General features: G+C 45.5%; 2 protein-coding genes across 2 annotated transcripts; one reads left to right on the top strand and one right to left on the bottom strand.

The window, feature by feature from the left end:
* Nucleotides 1-743: 743 nt before the first annotated feature.
* On the top strand, nucleotides 744-3,282 carry Ir11a (Ionotropic receptor 11a). Its single transcript, XM_018107448.2, has 3 exons — nucleotides 744-1,107; nucleotides 1,584-2,139; nucleotides 2,223-3,282. Exons 1-3 carry the CDS (start codon nucleotides 764-766, stop codon nucleotides 3,189-3,191), a joined length of 1,869 nt encoding a protein of 622 aa, XP_017962937.2. The 5' UTR covers nucleotides 744-763; the 3' UTR covers nucleotides 3,192-3,282.
* Nucleotides 3,283-4,585: 1,303 nt separating this feature from the next.
* Nucleotides 4,586-6,022, bottom strand: LOC108656011 (casein kinase I). Its single transcript, XM_089264746.1, has one exon. It carries the CDS (start codon nucleotides 5,872-5,874, stop codon nucleotides 4,807-4,809), a length of 1,068 nt encoding a protein of 355 aa, XP_089120872.1. The 5' UTR covers nucleotides 5,875-6,022; the 3' UTR covers nucleotides 4,586-4,806.
* Between the last annotated feature and the right edge of the window lie 12,941 nt (nucleotides 6,023-18,963).

Here is an 18,963-nt window from a genome sequence, read left to right as displayed (position 1 = left end):
ATTTAAAGCTGCATTTGCTATAGTTTAAACATTTCACATTTCAAATTCGACGTAACCTCAATTAGAAGTACCCAGTCTCACTTTGTGACATAACTTGATTGAATCATTTATGTGCAACTTCATTCGATTAATACGAATCGTCTTTGCCTTTGCGAATTACCCTTAAGCTCATATAATTTACGCTGAGCGTATTTCTGCCCTAAGTCCATAGAGTTATAAGTGCCCCCTTAGGGTTTTTTTTTTGTATAAATATTTCTATATTTAATGCAATACTAGTCGATGCCTTCCTGAAGCACACGTCTCATTTGCCTTTAATCGATAAAAATCGATATAATCGATATTTAGATACCACGCTCTATGCCGTTGTCTATCTACTAGCTAAGACCTTGGCTATAACCCAGGGTAATATAATATACATTATATTTGCAGAGCTGAGGTATCTGCTAGTCGAGCACTACCGACCCGCTGTCGCCCCTGCACACTCGATTCACTCAATCAAGCATATCGGCTTATGTAAGCGTCGGCAGCCAGCGTAACGCATTGCCAGCTGCATTTTTAATTATTCCATTTGAGCCAGCGGAGCCGAAGTTAATCGAATCCAAGTTGCGAGCATCAAGTGCAATTGCTTCCAATTAGTCAAAATTATCAGCACAATTCCATTAGGGCGTATCAGCGCAATCAACAGCAATTACATTAGCGCCTGCCAGTTTGCCGAGCCCTGCGGCGGCTCCTGGTCGGCCATTCGGCCCGGAACGCTGTCCTCATGCGGCCGCCAGTTGGCCTCTTGCTGCTCTGCTGCCTCTGCCTTGGCCTGCGGCCAGCGCAGCTCTTTGGCCTTCCGCCTGTCGATCGGGATGTGCAGCGGCTGGGCGAGGCCACGCTGCATGTGGCACGCCGCTACATCGCCACCAGGATCAACACGCTCCTGGTGCGACAGCATTGCCACAACTGCTCATCACTCGTGGACCATCAGCAGCGACAGCTAGTTGACCAGCTGCTCCAGCAGCTGGCCCTGCACACATCCATTCTCTTCTATCGGCCGACCGCCTTCGTTCAGCAGCCCTGGGACTATACGCTCATCGTGGTCAACGAGGCAGAGGCCTTTGAGTGAGTAGATCGAGTGAACTGGTTGCCATTCGTCTCTCAATGTTCTGTCCAACTCATGCAAGAGAGAGACAAACAGAGAAAGAGCGAGAGAGATCTGCTTTCTCATGCTGAGTTACCTTACAGGGCTTTGCTTTGATCATGGACTCTTAGACCCACTCTCTCAATCTTTGACTTAACTTTATTCAAATTTCCTATTTCTCTCTCTCTCTATCTCTCTCTCTCTCTCTCTCTTGCATTCCTTTCTGTCTATGCTTTATACATCTTTAATATGATCTTAGACTCTCTTATCGTTCTTTACCTCAATTTCATTTCGATTTCCATTCCTCTCTCTCTCTTATTACCCCTCTATTTCTGTCTCTCATCTTTCATACCTTAGCTCTGACTCACTCTCTCTCTCTCTCTCTCTCTCTCATTAACTCAACTTGATTATTTACTCGCTCTCTCATTCCCTCTCTGCTCATCTCTCTATCTACCAGGCAACTCCATTTAAACTATACGCATCCTCTGCAGGAGCGTGAGTTCTACTTTCTAATTGTTCTCATGGCTCGCTTGCCGGAAAGCGAACTGCACCGCTCAGTGGGTCGCATGTGTCACATGGCGCTCCTGAAGCGCATCATCAATGTCGTCGTGCTGGCGATGACCAGATCGGAGGATGACCAGATCGCGCTCTATTCGTACAGATTGTTCCGGGAGCACTGCACGCCGGGCATCCACACGTACCGAAGCAATCTGTTTCGGTCGGACGGCACTTTGGTGCATCCGGAGCTGTTTCCCGTGCGCTTCTCCAATCTGAGCAATTGCGCCTTCAATGTAACTGGGCACGTGCTGCCGCCGCACTTCATGTACCGTGCGCCAGATGGCGCTGCTCTGCCAGCGGACGGTGCTCTGATTGACATGCACGACCTGCATGGCATCGGCGGCGAGCTGCTCCGCCTGCTGGCCACGGCGCTGCGGTTCCGCGTTCACCTCAAGATACCCCTGGAGAAGAGCGAGATCTTCAGCACCGACAGCCTCAGCGGCTGCTTCGCCCAGGTGAGAGGAGGTCAGAGCTTGGATTACTCAGCTAAGCTAAATCACTTTTCGTCTTCGTTTTCGTTTCGTTCTCGCCCACTCAGCTGGCAGCTGGCGAGGCAGAGATGGCCATTGGCGGCTTCAGTGGCTCGGATATACGTCGCCACATGTTCTCCACCTCGTCCGTGTATCACCAGAGCTACTTCATCTTCGTGGTGAGGTCGGAGCGCTACCGGGGACCCTTCGGCCAGCTGATACGTCCCTTCGAGTCGGTCGTCTGGCTCTGCCTGCTGGCCACGCTGCTCGCGGCGCTGCTCTGCGCGCGCTGCCTGGGCCGGCGCCTGCGACTGCAGCATCCAGTGGAGAACCTGCTGGCCTCAGCCACGGGCAACCCGGTGCCGACGCACCGTGTGCCGCAGAGCAGCCTCCTGCGCCATCTGCTGGCCAACTGGCTGCTGCTGACGCTGGTGCTGCGCTGCGCGTACCAGGCCAAGCTGTTCGACGTGCTGCGCACACCCAAGCAGCAGCCGCTGCCGCAGGGCCTGGCCGGGCTGCTGGACCAGAACTACACGCTGATCAGCAGCGGCTACCACGACTTCTATCCGCGCCGGCTCACCCAGCTGACGGAGGGCACCTTCTCCAAGCGCTACCAGCTGCTGCAGCAGGCGCGGCGGGGCTCGCGCCTGGTCACCATCTCGCTGGACAACAATCTGGCGCACTGGCAGCGCAAGCACCGGCGCGACAGCCGGCTCACCCACATCCGCGAGCCCATCTACCTGTACCAGCTGGTCATCTACTTTCCGAACGACACGATTCTCAAGTTCAGCATCGACCGCAAGATCGAGCAGCTGCTCAGCTCGGGCGTCCTCTCGCACATCGAGCGCCGCTATCTGGCCGCGCCGCAGCTCGGCGACGTCGGCAGCAACGCGGAGCTGGTTACACGCATCACCAACGACATGCTGCACGGCCTCTACCGCGGCTACGCGACGCTGATGGCCCTGGCCGGGCTGGTGCTGCTGCTGGAATGCCTGGCCGGGCGCAGGATGCGGCGCCTGCTGGACTGGCTGCAGTAGAGTCTTAGGCCAGAGCTGATGGCTTCACTAGTTGTTGGCTGCTGGGCACTCAAGGGCTTTGAATGCTTTCAGCCTGGTTAATGGTCAACTCGACTGCACCGTCTTCTTTCTCCCACTCTCTCTCTCTCTCACTCTCTGCGTGTGTAGTAGTTCTTTCTTTGGATTTGTTGCACACATGGCCTCAACAATTGATTCAAGTCTTGTAATGCATGACCCCATAGCCTCTGTGTGTGTGTGTGTGTGTGTGTGTGTGGAGCAGCGGCAACTGGCCAAGCGGCACGGAGCGACACTTGAGTTAAGCTGCGCAAACGTTTGCATAATCACGTTCCAATTTAAATTGCTCTATTTGCCGTTCCCTCCCTCCCCCTCTCTCTCTCACTCTCCATCTATCTCTCTCTCTTGAGAGGGGGACTGTTGGCGTTGGCATCTCTCAAATTGGAAAAACTGGACAATTTTTATTAGCTGTCGCCGCTGAAGCGTGGCTGTTGATGCTGTCCATTCCACAAACGCCCCTCAGGCATTCATTGTCTCCCTCGCACACACACACACACACACCCACTCTCTCTCGCTCTCCTTCTCACAATCTCTCCATATACTATATATTTATCTGTTTGTTGAGTGTGCTGCAACTATGGCAACATCTGATTGTGTTTTTGATTTCTTTCCATCTCTCCCATACGCCCATCCAGAGCTCAAGTGGGTGTGAATGGGCGGGGACTCTTGTTGCGGCTTGTTGCTCCAGGTACACTGAATCCAGGTGAATGCAGTTCGCTTGCCTGCTAAGCACTTCTTGCTCTCCAAACTGTTTGCCTAGTCCGAATTTCTCAAGAGGTTTTGCGAAAAAATGTTGGCCAACTTTTCCTATTTTCGATATTGTTGCCCAATTCGAAATTGTTTCCTTTAGATAACTAGAAAAATCAAGCGGAAATTTAATTTTCTCATCTTATTCAATACAAAACAAAAATTTAATAAAAGTCTAAAGCTTACTAAAAATTTTATGTTTTTTTTTTTTTTTTTTTAATTTATTTTATTTTTTTTTAATCTAATATGAATTATTTGTATTGCATACCTCTTAGCCAGAGCGGATTTCCAGTTTAGGGGCAACTCATTTGCAATTGGAACTAGTTCACTTAGCCTATTATAATATCTATTCTATGGTATCATTAACCATACCATGTTTTATGGTTAGTGATGGTATCTGAAGCTCTTGAAGATTATTGATTTTCCGATTACTATCGGAACTAGTTCACTTAGAATGTCTATTGGTAGCTTTTTTGCTATTGGAACTAGCTCACCTATCCGATTACTTGATTTTGGGAGGTTACTCAACTTTTTCATTAAACATTCACCATTGGAACTAGTTCATACAGCTTATTATTATTCATTTATTGGTTATCAGTAGTTTAATATGTACACTTGGAACTTTTTTGCTGAGATTAAATACTTTTGGAAACATCTTACGATTAAGAAGACGTGCATCGTATAGCTAACAATATATCTACGATTTGGGCTCATTCATCATGGTTAATCCTGCAACTCTACTCTAATTCCGATCATGTGGAAATAGTCTGCGTTATTTTCTAGTATTTTGGTTTTGGTTTTTCTTAGAGCTAGTTCATTGACTATAAATCCCGCATTTGTTAGCTGGCGCACTCCAGTATCCTGCCTTATCGTTGCGTATGATTGGATAGCCACTGCGTCCATCGTCCTGGCGATAGGTGGCGGGAGCATATCTGGAGGGCATGGCAGGATTCTTCTGATCGTGATGAAACTCCAAGTTGATTTTTTCCCAGTCGTAGATCAGATCGCGTTTTAAGTACAGCTTGTCGTACAGCCCGCGGAACCTCTTGCGCAGCTTGGCGTAGTCCGGCTTGGCAGTGAAGCCCAGCTTGAAGCAATAGTTCATGTACAGGGAAAACTCGTTGGGAAAGTCCTTGCAGAGCTGCTCGTTGCTGATGGAGCGCTTCATCTCGTAGATGGCCTCATATTTCTTCTCTTTGGTAGGGGCCGGCAGGTTCTGCCAGGGCAGGCTGCCGCGCAGGAAATATATGAGCACATATCCCACGGCGATGAGATCATCGCGACGCGACTGCTCGATGCCTTCGTGGGCGGCGATCGACGCAAAGCGCGCTGTGCCCGTCAAGCTGCAGTCCTCGCGGTAGGGTATGTGCACTTGGCTGATGGGATCCCAGAACTTCTTGGACAGCCCAAAGTCGATCAGATGCACGAACTTGCACGTGAGATCATGGCCGAGCAGCAAGTTCTCCGGCTTGATGTCCCGATGCACAAAGCCCCGGCCGTGCAGATGCTCCAGGCGCAACAGCAGCTCGTCCGCCAGCATCAGCACGGTCTTTATGGTGAACGCTCGCCCGCAGAGCTCGAACAAGTGGTGGAGCGAGGGACCCAGCAGTTCCATGACCAGGGCGCGATGGTCATCCGCCTCGCCAAAGTAGTACACGCGCGGCAGCCCCACAGCCGGACGAACTGTCCTGTACACGCGGTGCTCGTAGTTCAGCAGCGGATGCGCCGTGCGCTTCTTCTCCCTCTTGATCGCCACACGCTCGCCAGTGTATAGGCACCTGCCCAGGTAGATGTCGCCGAAGGCGCCCTTGTCGAACTGATCTAGCAGCTTGTAGTCGCCCACGAAGTATTCGCGTACCACGGTTCTGCGCAGAGTCTCCATTTCGTGTGGATGCCCGCCCCCTGCTAATCGCTTAAAGCTATTACGGAAATTTCACTTTTTCTACTTGTTGAATGTGTGTGTTGAGTGGTGTGTGTAAACGAGATTAACAAACATTTGTTTAAGTCAGAACTGAAGCTTTAGATTCCCGTTAACAAATGACGTTAGCTGCAAAGCGCTCGACTCAGTTCGAAAAACCCATGAAAGCTGCGCCAAACCTGAGTGACTGTAAAGCTCTGTTTGAAGTTGAAGCATTAAACAGCTTCAGATATAACATTGAAAGCTCATTAATGCTGAAAAAGCTTTGTTAAGACTTAAACTCGTTTAAGTGCATATAACGTATTTGCAGTATCTAAATAGATGGAAAGCAGGATGCAGTCTCGTTATACGTAGCTTTGATAGCTTACGTATATCTAAAACTATCTCTGTATGGCTTAAAGCTTTCTTAAAATTCTTTATTTGCAGCAGAAGGAATAATATAAGTTGTTTCACATTGAACTATAATCATTTGAATAGGTCTAAAGCATAGTTTCTTAACTAATTTCAAATTTTTTCCCATAAATAATATAAGCCCCACTGAAGAATACTTGATTGATGAAAACTAGCGAAGCTCTGTTAAGCTAAAGCTCGGCAAAGTTGGCACTGTATCACACACGGCAACAACTCAAAAGCTCCACAGAGCACTTGAAAGTATACGTAAAGTAATCTCATAGCTCAATCCTGTAAAACAATCTCTGAGTTAAAGCTCCATTTAAGCTTGCTTTACCTTATGAGAATAGTTCGTGCAGCAGAATGCAAAGTGTTTGCAATTCAAAATCCTACTTAAAGCTTTTGTATCCGACAGAAACTTGTATAATTTAAAAAAATTTGAAGTTCGATAAATAATTGATTGGATTTATTTTGTAATATATGAAACGCTATTAAATGAATTTTTGCTGTGAGCTTAAATTAGTTTTTCAGTCGAGCCTGATGAGAAAATTAAAAGCCAAGGCTGTTGAAGTTCAAGCTGAAGTTTTTAAAGGCCCGGATAAAGCAGACAGCAGCAGCAGGAGTAGCAGGAGTAGCAGCAGCAGCAGCGGGAGCAACACACGCTTGATGATGTTGGCTGATGGGCTGACATGGTCTCGGTTTTCAGTCTCACACACCCAAAGCGAGAGAGAGATAGAGAGTGAGAGGGAGAGAGGGAGAGGGCATGCAATGCGTGTGCGTATCGATTATCTGCGCCGTTGCAGACGAAGACAATCCGTACCAGGATGAGGCGTATGACAAGAAGGCAGGCAACAAGCAGAAGCAGCAGTTGGAGTTTACGGCGACGACGACAATGACGACGACGACGGAGACGACGGAGACGTCGGATCAACTAGCCAGTAATAATGTCTTTCGCTGACATTTGACATTTTGGCTATATTTCACTCACTTTGTGACAACTGGCAACTTGGCATTCAAATATAACCAGGGCCGGGCTCCAGCCGCAGTGCCCGATACCCACTCTCGATAACAATACCGATGGCCAGACGCAAGTTCCAGTTAGCTGGCACAGTCATTCATTCATGCTCAGATGTTTAAGAACAATAAATTTGTGACTGAGCATGTGTGTATGTGTACGTGTGTGTGTGTGCGTGTGTGTGTGCGTGTGTGTGCGCCGCAGACAGACTAAATGTTTGGCAGCTTCGTCTGCCGACAGCAAAGCCCAATGACAAGACGGGCAGCGACATATTTGCCTCGAACAGGAGTCGCAGCCAGAGCTGCAGCCGGAGCCAAAGTCATGGCCGTACTCGGAGCTGGAGTCGGTGGCGGTGGCCGAGCTGGAACTGGAGCTGGAGCTGGAGCTGGAGTCACAGCCGGCGGATTGTGGTGGCCATTATCATCAGTGGCAGCAGTCGAGTGGCTCGGCATTTACATCATAACATGGCCAGCTGATGGATAGACAGATAACCAGCATTAGCATTAGCGGCACGATGATGACCCAATCCCCGCCTACATGGGAGTCAGCTTCATCTTCATGTATATCCCATCCGCTCAGAGCCCGCTGCCTTCGCTTTCGCCTGTGCCTGTCCGTGTGCGTGTGCGTGTGCGTGTGCGTGGGCGTGGGCGTGGCATGGCATGCTGATGCTGAAACATGCGGGTAAATTATCTTTTCATTTCCGTCAACGTCGTCGCTGTCGTCGTGGCAATTGCCACGTCCTCCCGCATACGGCCACAGCAGCAACAAATTAAAGTGCTGCGCCCTCAAAATGAACGGCTAAACAAATACCCTGTAATTGCGTGATTTGAGTCACACGAAACAAAAAAACTAGCAACGCGATATACTTCTTCTTCATTTGTTCAATAAAAAGTCATCGATATTTATCGGATTTAACACTGGGTGATTTATCGAAATGATTCATCAAGTAAATCAAATAAATATTTACTTGTCAACTCCAAAATCCCCTTAGACATGTCTGCAAATTCTTATAGATAATTATCGATATATATTTCCGATTTATGAGCCTCATCCTTAAGCCACTCTTTACAGGGTATGCATTAACTGCGGGCAGTCAGGCGAATGGGCAGCAACGGCTCTTAAGCTTTTTGCCTATCGGACATGCCGTCCAGCCCTGCGCGTCCCGCAGGGACTGCTCGAGTCCCATGTCGAGTTTCATTAAGAATGCCGCGAGAGGACATACGTAAACAATGGATGCATTCTGTCGCTGTGTGCGGCACTTAAAAGCGGCTTAAATCAATTTCTTTTCCTTTTGCGCTAATTGTTAGCATCAAATTATGTACATTCAGGCAAGTTGATTATCGGACAAAAGCGACCGAATCGAAGTTCATAATTGATCGATAAATGAACGGGTGGCTGAATAAAGGATGGCCTGTGAGGCTATTTCCATATGCTTGGAGTCGATAATTACCGATACTATAAACGGGAGTGAGGACTGTCATATTCATGGAAATAAAGGTGGATAGCAGAATTATATATTATCGATTTCCAGCTTCTATACAAGTAAACTGATTCAAGCCGATATATATCGATATACCAAATAAACTATGAGCACTGTGTATCGACTACTTGACTAGTTTCTTGGCAGGCAGGTAGGCAGGCAGGCAGTAAGGAACATTCAAATTATTAAAATCGATAACTATCGACACTAGAAATGATCGATTTGACTGAGTGACTTATCGATATTACAAGTGTGATTAGCTTTACGCCCATAACTAACGCTACTTGACATGACTTGATCTCACAAGCTAATCGATATTCGAATCGATACGCTTCAAAACGATAATAATCGATACTTTAAATGAGCAGTTAGCAGCACCATGACCAACTTGACTGACAGCGTTGCCACCTGGCTTGAGCTGCTTTTTGGCAATTTCCCCTTCAGTCCGACACCCACGACAGCCGCATGCTTAATTTGCAGAGTGAATTCCCCAACGCGTTGTGATAAACTACGGAATTTGAACGTGACAAAAGTTGTTGATGACTGAGGCAGCAACAACAATGGAAGCAACAATAACAGCGAGGCAAAAGTGCAATTGCCAGTGGGCGGAAATGGTGTAGGGTTGAGCTAGAGGCAGAGGTAGAGGCAAAATTCGAGGTAGAGCTCGAGATTGTTGCTTGTTAGACGAGCCGTAGCAGCCGCACAACAAACAGCAAAATAGAAATGACTTTAATAGCTCATCAATGATTCAAGCGGAAATCCGGGCTGTCCAAGTGCAGTCGGTTTATTGGATACCGGAAAGGCATTATGTAGCCGTTGTCCGTTACCCCCTCTCCTGACTGCTGCTATTGTTGTTGTTGTTGTTGTTGCGTTTGTTTATTTGTTTGATTGGGCTGACTGACTGCAGCAGCAGCAGCAGCCGTAGCTGGGTGTCTGCTTAGCTGAAATGATTTTCACGCTGTCTCCAAAAAGTATGCAACAAAATTTGCATATTGTTTTGTCATACGTCTACGCCCTGTCCAGGCAGCATATGCACCCCATTTAGTGTGTGTGTGAGTGTGTGTGTATGTGTATGTTTGTATTCACTCACACCTTGATTCATCCACATACATACATACATACACACACACATATATGCCGTGACATTTCCCCTTTGAAAACAGCCCTTTTGCACCTGTCTGTGCCCCTCCCGTTCCGCCAGCTGCCCGCTCGGCTGCCATTCTCGGTTTTATCTGGCTATGTTTGTTTGAACATATATCTGCATCATTATTATCATCATTATAGATGGCACACGGCCAGTGGCTATGTGACAGTAGCCGCTTGGCTTTTGTATCTCATTTATTATGCAAATCTGAACGAGACTGCAACTCGAGCTGGGACTGCGCCTGGTCGACGGGGGAGGGCAAGGGACTGGCTGGGGGACAACGGGGCTTGGGACTGGCCTTCAATATGGGGCGGCAAATGGTCAACAAGTTCAACAGCTACAACAATTATGTTGTTGCACTCACACGAAGCAACAACACGTTGAATTACTGGACATGGCCAGGTCTCCTCCTCATTCTCCCTCTCCCTCTCTCTCTCTCTCTCTCTCTCTCTCTCTCTCTCTATCCTCATGCTCATCAGCATTGAACACATCCTGTGCTTTGGCATTGTCGCCTTCGTCTATAACTCTGCAGCTGCTAGCAATTACAGTTGTTGTTTTATATATACCCTAGCAGAGGGCATGTTAATATTGGTATAAACTGTGTCTCTCTCTCTCTCTCTCTCTATTCTGCCTCTCTCTCTGTCTGTCGCACAGGTGTTGCCTTTAGTCTAGCTGAAGTGTGTGTCTGGTAATGAAAGACATTCAAATATTCATATTAAATTCATGATTATCAGCAATTCGAAGCTCATTATCATCATTGTGAAGGGCATTTAACTAGCGGCCTCTCGTAGGGATCTGCTCTGTTTTTTACGCCTTGTTTGTTTGTTATTTACTTGTTTACATTTTTATAAATTATGAATGTAATTTTTATATTATTACACACCCGCACATGCACGCACACCGGCGCACCACCGTCGCCCATTAATAATGAAGCTTATCGAGAGTAAATATTACAAATCAACCAAATTAAACAATTTAAACGCCAATTTGAATGCTGAAATGCAACTCATGCAAATTTTGAATGAAATTAAAGCAATTAAGATGACCCTAGAGAGGTGTGATAGAATGAATAGAGAAAGACGGAGAGAGAGGGAAAGGGACAGTGGATATAAATGAGACAAAGAGAGTTTAGGAGGAGGAGATATGTACAAAGAGAGAGAAAGAAAAAGAGAATGAGAGTGGGGGAAAGGATCATAGAGAGGGACTGACGGAGAGGGAGAGAAAGTGACAGACACAAGGGAGTGATAGAGATAGAGAATAAGAGACAAAGAGAGAGAGAGAGAATTAGATAGAGGAGACAAAGAAATTGAGTGAGGGTGAGATAGGGAGATAGAGGGGAGAGAGAACTTATGATAGGGAGACATAGACAGAAATAGAGACAGAAAGAGAGAGAGCTAAATCTCTCGCTTCTATTTGATTGCATAGAAAGGGAAGAGCTTGTCGATTGAAACTCACTTGCCCAAAGAGAGTTTATCACATATCTTATCTTATCTTATATGGCCATATGGAGATTGTCTTGGTTTGGTATGATAAATTGTAACTGTAAGCCGATTCATATTAATCATATCATTCAGATTAAAACCTATTCAGCATATTTAATGCAAGAGAAATACTTGATTAAAGTTAGGCTCGAGGGGAGGGGAGGTTTGGACCGTGGCAATAATAAAATGTAAATAAAAATTTCAATTTTGTCAGTGTTCATCAATTACGTGTTTTAATTGAAAATTCCAAAGTCAATAGCAAAAAAATAAATATAAAAGTGAATATAAACCCATAAACAAACTCCATATACAAAGGAATATATATACACATATATATGTATATCTGTATGTGTAAATATATATTATATAGAGATGTATATATATAAATTTCAATATAGCTTATCTATCAATTTCAAATGCACAGAGTTCTGTTTATTCAGGCCTATTGAGTACGCCACGCACCATTGGGAAAGAGAGTGAGCGAGACAGCGATAGATATAGACAATTGGAACTGTGCGCAGTGATTCGTCGCATTTTGTTTGCTGTCAAATTGGTTTTCAATTAACATAAAGCCGCAAAAATTAAAATGCGATTGAAACAGCGAAAACAATTGTATTTACTTATCGAAGGACTCCCCATGGAAGAAATGAAAAAAACGCAAGAAAATATATTTACTATACATGTAACAGCTGCAAGGGAAGGAGAGCGAGAGAGAGAGAGCAAATAAAAAAGGTTACGCGAGAGATTCCAGCAAAGAGGAAAAACGAATGGTAAATTACATTTACAACAAAGCAAAAGCCAATAGAAGTAAGTGGTTCTAGAAGTCACGAAATCGACTAAAGGAAATAGGAAATTTGTATTGGTGTTGTACTGTGCCACATATATGCAAAGTTGCAGAGTAGTAGAGTCATTGTATTAGTAATTTTAGAGTGGTAGAGTCGCAGTGTTAGTAATTTTATGGTAATAGGATAGATAGAAGTTGTGGAATGGTAGTAATAATATTATAGTATAAATAGTAGTAGTTTAAGTAAATGAATTATTAGTATTAGTGGATTAAAGGAATTAAGTAGTTGTAGAATTGGAGTAGCAGTAATCTACTACTACTCTACTCTGCAGTAATAATAGTATAAGTAGAGTAGTAAGAGTAACACTTAATAGTAGAAGTAGAGAAGTAGTAGTAGAGGAGTAGTAGTAGAGTAGTATTAATAGAGTAGAAAGAGTAGTAGTAGTAAAGTAGTAGTAGTAGTAGAGTAGTAGTAGTAGTAGAGTAGTAGTAGTAGTAGTAGAGTAGTAGTAGTAGTAGAGTAGTAGAGTAGTAGTAGTAGAAGAGTAGTAGTAGATGAGTAGTAGTAGTAGAAGAGTAGTAGTAGATGAGTAGTTGTAGTAGAGTAGTAGCAGTAGAAGAGTAGTAGTAGATGAGTAGTTGTAGTAGAGTAGTAGCAGAAGAGTAGTAGTAGATGAGTAGTAGTAGTAGAAAAGTAGTAGTAGATGAGTAGTAGTAGAGTAGTAGCAGTAGAGTAGTAGCAGTAAAAGAGTAGTAGTAGATGAGTAGTTGTAGTAGAGTAGTAGCAGTAGAGGAGTAGTAGTAGATTAGTAGTAGTAGTAGAGTAGTAGCAGTAGAAAAGTAGTAGTAGATTAGTAGTAGTAGTAGAGTAGTAGCAGTAGAAAAGTAGTAGTAGATGAGTAGTAGTAGATGAGTAGTAGTAGATGAGTAGTAGTAGATGAGTAGTAGTAGATGAGTAGTAGTAGATGAGTAGTAGTAGAGTAGTATTAATAGAGTAGAAAAAGTAGAAAAGGTTGAATAGTAGTTGTTGTAGTTAGAGTAGAAGTACTGGATTGGTAGTTGAATAGTAGCAGTTGCTGTAGTAGAGTAGTTGTAGTTGAAAAGTTCTAGTGGTGGAGTAGTAGTAGTTGACTAGTAGTAGCAGTATGGTATAGTAGTAGTAGTTGACTAGTAGTAGCAGTATGGTATAGTAGTAGTAGTTGACTAGTAGTAGTAGTTGACTAGTAGTAGTAGTTGACTAGTAGTAGCAGTATGGTATAGTAGTAGTCGTAGAGTGTAGTTTAGACGCTTAGTTCATTAGTCGTGCGATTAACAAGCTGCAGTTGAAGATAATTTTCGAAGTATGCGCCGCACGGGCCTCAATGGGAAGGAATCTGGTCTCACTCCCAAATGCAGCGATACGAGAAAAGAGTGATATAAAAAAGCTAGAGAGAGTTGGACTGAGCGAGAGAGAGAGAGAGAGAGAGCGCGTGAGTGCGAGGGAGTTGGGCAAGTGAGAGGAAAGAATAGCAAAAAGGACATTTTGCAGCGAGGCTGTGTGAATTGTTTCGACGATGCCGGCGATAGGGAAACAATAAGAAGGCACATCCGAAGGCAGCCAAGGAATGCACAGCAATCCAGGCGAGGCGTCCTTGTACAACTGGCTGTCTGCCTTTGGCTGTGTGTGTGCGGGTGTGTGTGTGTGTGCGGGTGTGTGTGGGTGTGTCAAAACAAATTTCATTTCACATTCAATTAAATTAATTTTAACACCATTTGCAGGCGGCAGCACGACAGCAGGCAACACAAGAAGATGCCAATGCCAATGAGGACACAGCAGGATGCTGGACAACAGAGATGGAGATGGAGCGACTGGGGAGCGGGTGCTAAAGTTGAGAGTTCTGTTCGGGCTGCCGCATGCCTTTGCCACGTTTTCCACATTTCTTCACTTTACCGTTAATGGTTTTATCTTTTCCTTATTGTTGCCGCTGAAACGCAGCATCGCCAGCCTCAGCCCACCTCAACCCCACCCGCCCACCGCATATAGATCGATCGAGTCCGAGTCCAAGTCCAAGTCCGAGCCTGAGCCTGAGCCTCTGCCTCGGCCCCTGCCCCGGCCGAGCGAGCGAGCGAATTCGAACAGCGAGTTAATATAATTACAGAAATAAAGTCTGGAATTTTAATTAAAACACAACTTCATTTACAGCCGCAGACGACAGGCGAACGCTGAACAAACAGTCAAGTGGGGGTGAAGAGCGGCAACTGTGTGCTCGCGCGCGTGTGTGTGTGTGTGGGTGTGTGTGTGTGTGAAGTTTGCGGGGTGTGTGTGGCAGGTGTTGCCGCAATAGACAATGACAAACGAATAGCCGCAGTCCCAGTTCGCAGAGTTCGAATGACTGTCATTTGGACTAGAAAATTTCGATAATGAAATTCGAACAATTAAGAATAAACGTCGAAGGGATGGCAGAGAGATGGGGTTAAAGAGAAAGAGCGAGCGACAGTCAGAGCAGGGCACAAACTATCGCTAGAGACTAAGAAATGCTTCGTTCTGTATTATGGGGAAGAACTGAAGGCATGCAGCTTTATATAATGCTTACTCCCCACAAAGTCTAATTTGTCATTCGAGTTTACCTGAGAGTCTATTGCATCATATTACGAAAAGAAAGAGGAAGAAGAATGGAATAGGCATCAAATGGAAATCATAGAAGAAGGGAAATCGAGATAGAAAGATGTTGAGACAGAAAATGAGAAAGAGGGAGAAAAAGATGGGAAGCAAATGGGATGACATCGACTTGAAGAGAGATCGAGAGCAGGAGAGAAATGGAAAGAGAGAGAGAGAGAGAGAGAGAGAGAGAGAGAGACAAAGGAAAAGAGAGGTTGGAGTGCATGTGAGGAAGATTATGAGTGATAAAGAAGGGTAAGTAACACAGCGAGAGAGGTAGGACTAGAGAAGTAGGAGAAAAGGAGAAGAACGAAGAATAGATAAAGAAACACAGAAAGAGAATAAAAAATAAGCTTTATGAATAAAACATAGATAATCAAATATAAAGAGACAATTATGAGTGCAGATGAAATCAGAGAGAATCAGACCTACAGCAAAAGAGAGGGAGCAAACGTCTATGAGAATACCATCTAAAACTGCGATCCAGAGTTGAGCTCCTCCTGGCAGATGGAAGCGCTACCATCATGAGACTTGAAATTCGGATCGGATTACAGCTTAGAATTCGGCAAGTGAGTTGCAGAAGGCAACGCATTGCCTGCTGGCAACGAGCAGCATGCAGCATGCAACATGCAGCATGCAACATGGCACATGGCACAACAGTTGCTGCAACTAGAGCCGAAAATTCGCTGCTGCTGTTGTTGCTGCTGGTTGTCTAATCAAAAGCAGAAGCCGCAGCTGTGACAAGCGTTGGTGGCAGCTGCGCTAGAGGCGGTGGGCGGGGCGGCAGCTACAGCAGCTGGCATATGCACACATGTGTGTGTGTGTGTGTGTGTGAGTGTGAGTGCGTGCCAGTTTAGGCTAGGTTTGTCCTGGGCTGCTTTTGCGGGCGCACGTTGCGTATGCGCAACGCATTTGTGGGCCAACAACTAATGGATAAAATTTCAGCTAAAATTTGCAAAATTTGCATTTTTTGACGTTGTTTTTATGCAATGCCAGGCCTGGCCATATAGCCACGCCCCACACCGCCCGCTGCCGCCTCTGACCGTCTGTTTGTGTTGCAAATATAATTTTTAATTTAAATGCAAATTTTGGAAATCATTTTCGAAGCATTATGTGCCCATATTGATACGCAAATTGCTGTCAGCACACGCATAGACATAGACACAGACACAGACATAGACATAGGCGTGCACACACACACATGCAGATTTAATAACGCATACGCGTCAGTCAACCGCTGGAACAGGCCGCAGCCAACAGTTTCAGAGCATCTCTCGCCTGACTCGACGTGCGCTGTGACCGCCGTAGCCACCGAAAAGCTGACAACATCAGCGAAGCCAAACACCGAAACCCACCACACACACCCACACACACACACACGCAAGCTGAAAGTGTTGTGTGTATTGATTTTTGAAGAATTTGTTAGTTGCAGAGCGCTCAATGATGGGCCGCCTCGAAATGCCTCTGTTTTTAATGTTTATTGGCGGTGGCACTGCGACGAGCCCAACAACAACAACAACAACGACAACGAGAGCCATCAGTGATGATGCGCGTGCACAGCTGCTAAATACCCTGTAATCACGAGGCAGCTGTAATGAGCTTATAGCACTGCATGAGTGATCGATTGACAGAAGCTAAAGTAGCCTGATTGATAGGTTGATTGATTCAGTCTTCAGTGATTGACTCAGTCTTCAGTGATTGACTCACCCGGCATTGATTGAATCACTCTTTCGTGATTGATTGACTATTCAATGATTTATTCACTCTTCAGTGATTGACTTACTCTGCATTCATGGACTCACTCGGCATTCATTGACTCACTCTTCAGTTATTGACTGACTCTGCATTGATTGAATCACTCTTTGGTGATTGATTGACTATTCAATGATTTATTCACTCTTCAGTGATTGACTCACTCTGCATTCATGGACTCATCTTAAATGATTTATTCACTCTTTGGTGATTGACTGATTCTTCAATGATTTATTCACTCTTCAGTGATTGAATCACTCTTTAGTGTTTAACTCATTCTTCATTGATTGCCCATACGGCTGATCCACATTTCAGTCTCTAATCACTAATTGATTCAGTCATCGATTGATTGAGTTACTGATCAAAAGAGTCACTAATCAACAGAAATACTTTCAATAGACTCGACGACTGAGTCTCGGTGAATCCACTCTTGTTTGATTGACCCACTGATTGACTGATCAGCATTCAGTTGTTTAGCTAACTGCTTGACATATTGATTCACTTATTGATTGATTGATCATTTTAACTGTCATTGACTATCTATATAGGTTGATTGATATTGACTGACTAACAGACTTATATGGAATGACTGCTTGATGGATAATGAATGATTGGTTAACTGCTTACTTGCATGATTGATTAACTCGCTGATTGATTCATTATTATTCCGCGTATGATTCATTCGATTGATTGATTGAGTGGCTCTATGATGGGTCTGAGAGTTCTCAATTGTCGGTTGGTGTGCAACACCTTCACCTTCTCTAGTGACATACCCGACGCACGAAATGGCCACAGGGCATGGCCGGGCACAAAAACAACTGGAGAATGGCAAACGCAGCCGCAGCCAGCGAAAACAACAACAACAACAACTACATCAGTGGGGAAAAGTGTGTAACCAAGCGAAGGTGTCACTCTGTCAAAAGGGTAGGCAACTCTATTCCCCCGTCCCGCGTCGCCCCACTCCCCCCTCCCCTGGGCATGTGGCACTCGTACTTTGAATTATATTGCCCAACCACTCATCGAAAGCACCGAAGTGCGAAATACAAATGCAAAAGTCCGCCTACACTGCGCCAAAAACCTGATCAACTTATCAACTTCAATTCCATCAAAATATGAGAAATTCTGCGCATTCAAGTGAAAGCGAAACTGGAGCTGAGAAGGGAAAGACTGCAGATGGCCGGGCCGATAAGAGATAGCAAACTCCTCGAGAGTTACTTAACTCTTACAGTACGCTTCTATATCATCTCCTTTATTTTTATTTTTATTTTCATTTATTTTTTTTTTCGATCTCTTGAACCACTTGGTTTCTTTGCCTGTATGTCCGGCGGTTACAAGTTTTTGCTCTCTGCTGTTTGACGCGCCTCCCTCCCCCGAAGTTGGTTAAGTGCTGCCCCGCCCACGGCCCCCAGCACATTTGCCCGCATCACGCGCTGGCAGTCATTTAAAACCATTTCACAAGTCGTCAAATCCGATTATGAACTCATTTCACTATTTTGCCCATGAACTACTTTGATGTTTAATTTGCAATTTAATTTTAATGTGCCTAGATGGCGAGCCCTAACCTCCTCGACAATCCCAATGGCCTCGCTGCTGCTGCTGCTGCTGCTGCTGCTGTTGCTGCCGCTGCTGCTGCTGCCGCTGTTGCTGTTTGTGGGCTCGCGGCCACCTGGGCGTATGAGCAATTCGGAAAAAGGATGCGCACGCTGCCATGTTTTGCGGATGCTTTCCATGGCGATAATTTTATTATTGTCCTTGTTGCTGTTATTGCCGTTGTTGTCGTTGCTGCTGTCGTTATTGTTGCTGCTGCTGCTGCTGCTGATGCTATTAGTTGGTTGCCAGCTGGCCATTAACGTCCATTTAGTCAGACGCCACGCATTTCTAAGTTGGCAACATTTTCTAATTGCTGCTGCCAGTTGTTTCTGCTGGCAGTGGAGCACGTGCGGGCGGCGGGCGGCGTGCGGCGGGGTCTGGGGCTTATGTTAAAGGGCTGGCAGATTATATAGTGTATAGCGACTTGAACGTTTATTACAACTGACACGATGCAGCTGTAGCGGAGGATTGCTTCCAGTTGGGTTCGGCAAACCTTTGCCATCGATTTCACCCACATTTTCACTGTCTGCCCCCAACGGTGTGGGCGTGGCAGTAGCAATTAGTGCAACCATAGCTGCAGAAATCGACCAACGAACTCAGCTGGCAGTGCACAACAGAGAGGGAGAGAGAGAGAGAGAGAGAGAGAGACGCTTTTTGCCCTCCAATTATGAATATTTTAAAATTTATTTGAACTGCTGTTGCTCTTGTTTGTTGCTATTGAAATCTAGTCGGAAATTAAGTTGTCCCGCTCGCCCGCCACCTGATCTACCTGAGACACC

This window comes from Drosophila navojoa, chromosome X (genome assembly GCF_054131105.1).
Source record: "Drosophila navojoa isolate 15081-1374.11 chromosome X, UAZ_NAV_1.0, whole genome shotgun sequence".
NCBI lineage: Eukaryota > Metazoa > Arthropoda > Insecta > Diptera > Drosophilidae > Drosophila > Drosophila navojoa.
This window is presented reverse-complemented; position numbering and strand designations above follow the sequence as displayed.

Excerpts from the sequence above, each read along its gene's own strand:
- Ir11a (XM_018107448.2), top strand. The coding sequence starts at position 764 with ATGCGGCCGCCAGTTGGCCTCTTGCTGCTCTGCTGCCTCTGCCTTGGC. Across the intron at positions 1,108-1,583 it reads AACGAGGCAGAGGCCTTTGA|GCAACTCCATTTAAACTATA; the intron begins GTGAGTAGATCG and ends TCTATCTACCAG. Across the intron at positions 2,140-2,222 it reads TCAGCGGCTGCTTCGCCCAG|CTGGCAGCTGGCGAGGCAGA; the intron begins GTGAGAGGAGGT and ends TCGCCCACTCAG.
- LOC108656011 (XM_089264746.1), bottom strand. The coding sequence starts at position 5,874 with ATGGAGACTCTGCGCAGAACCGTGGTACGCGAATACTTCGTGGGCGAC.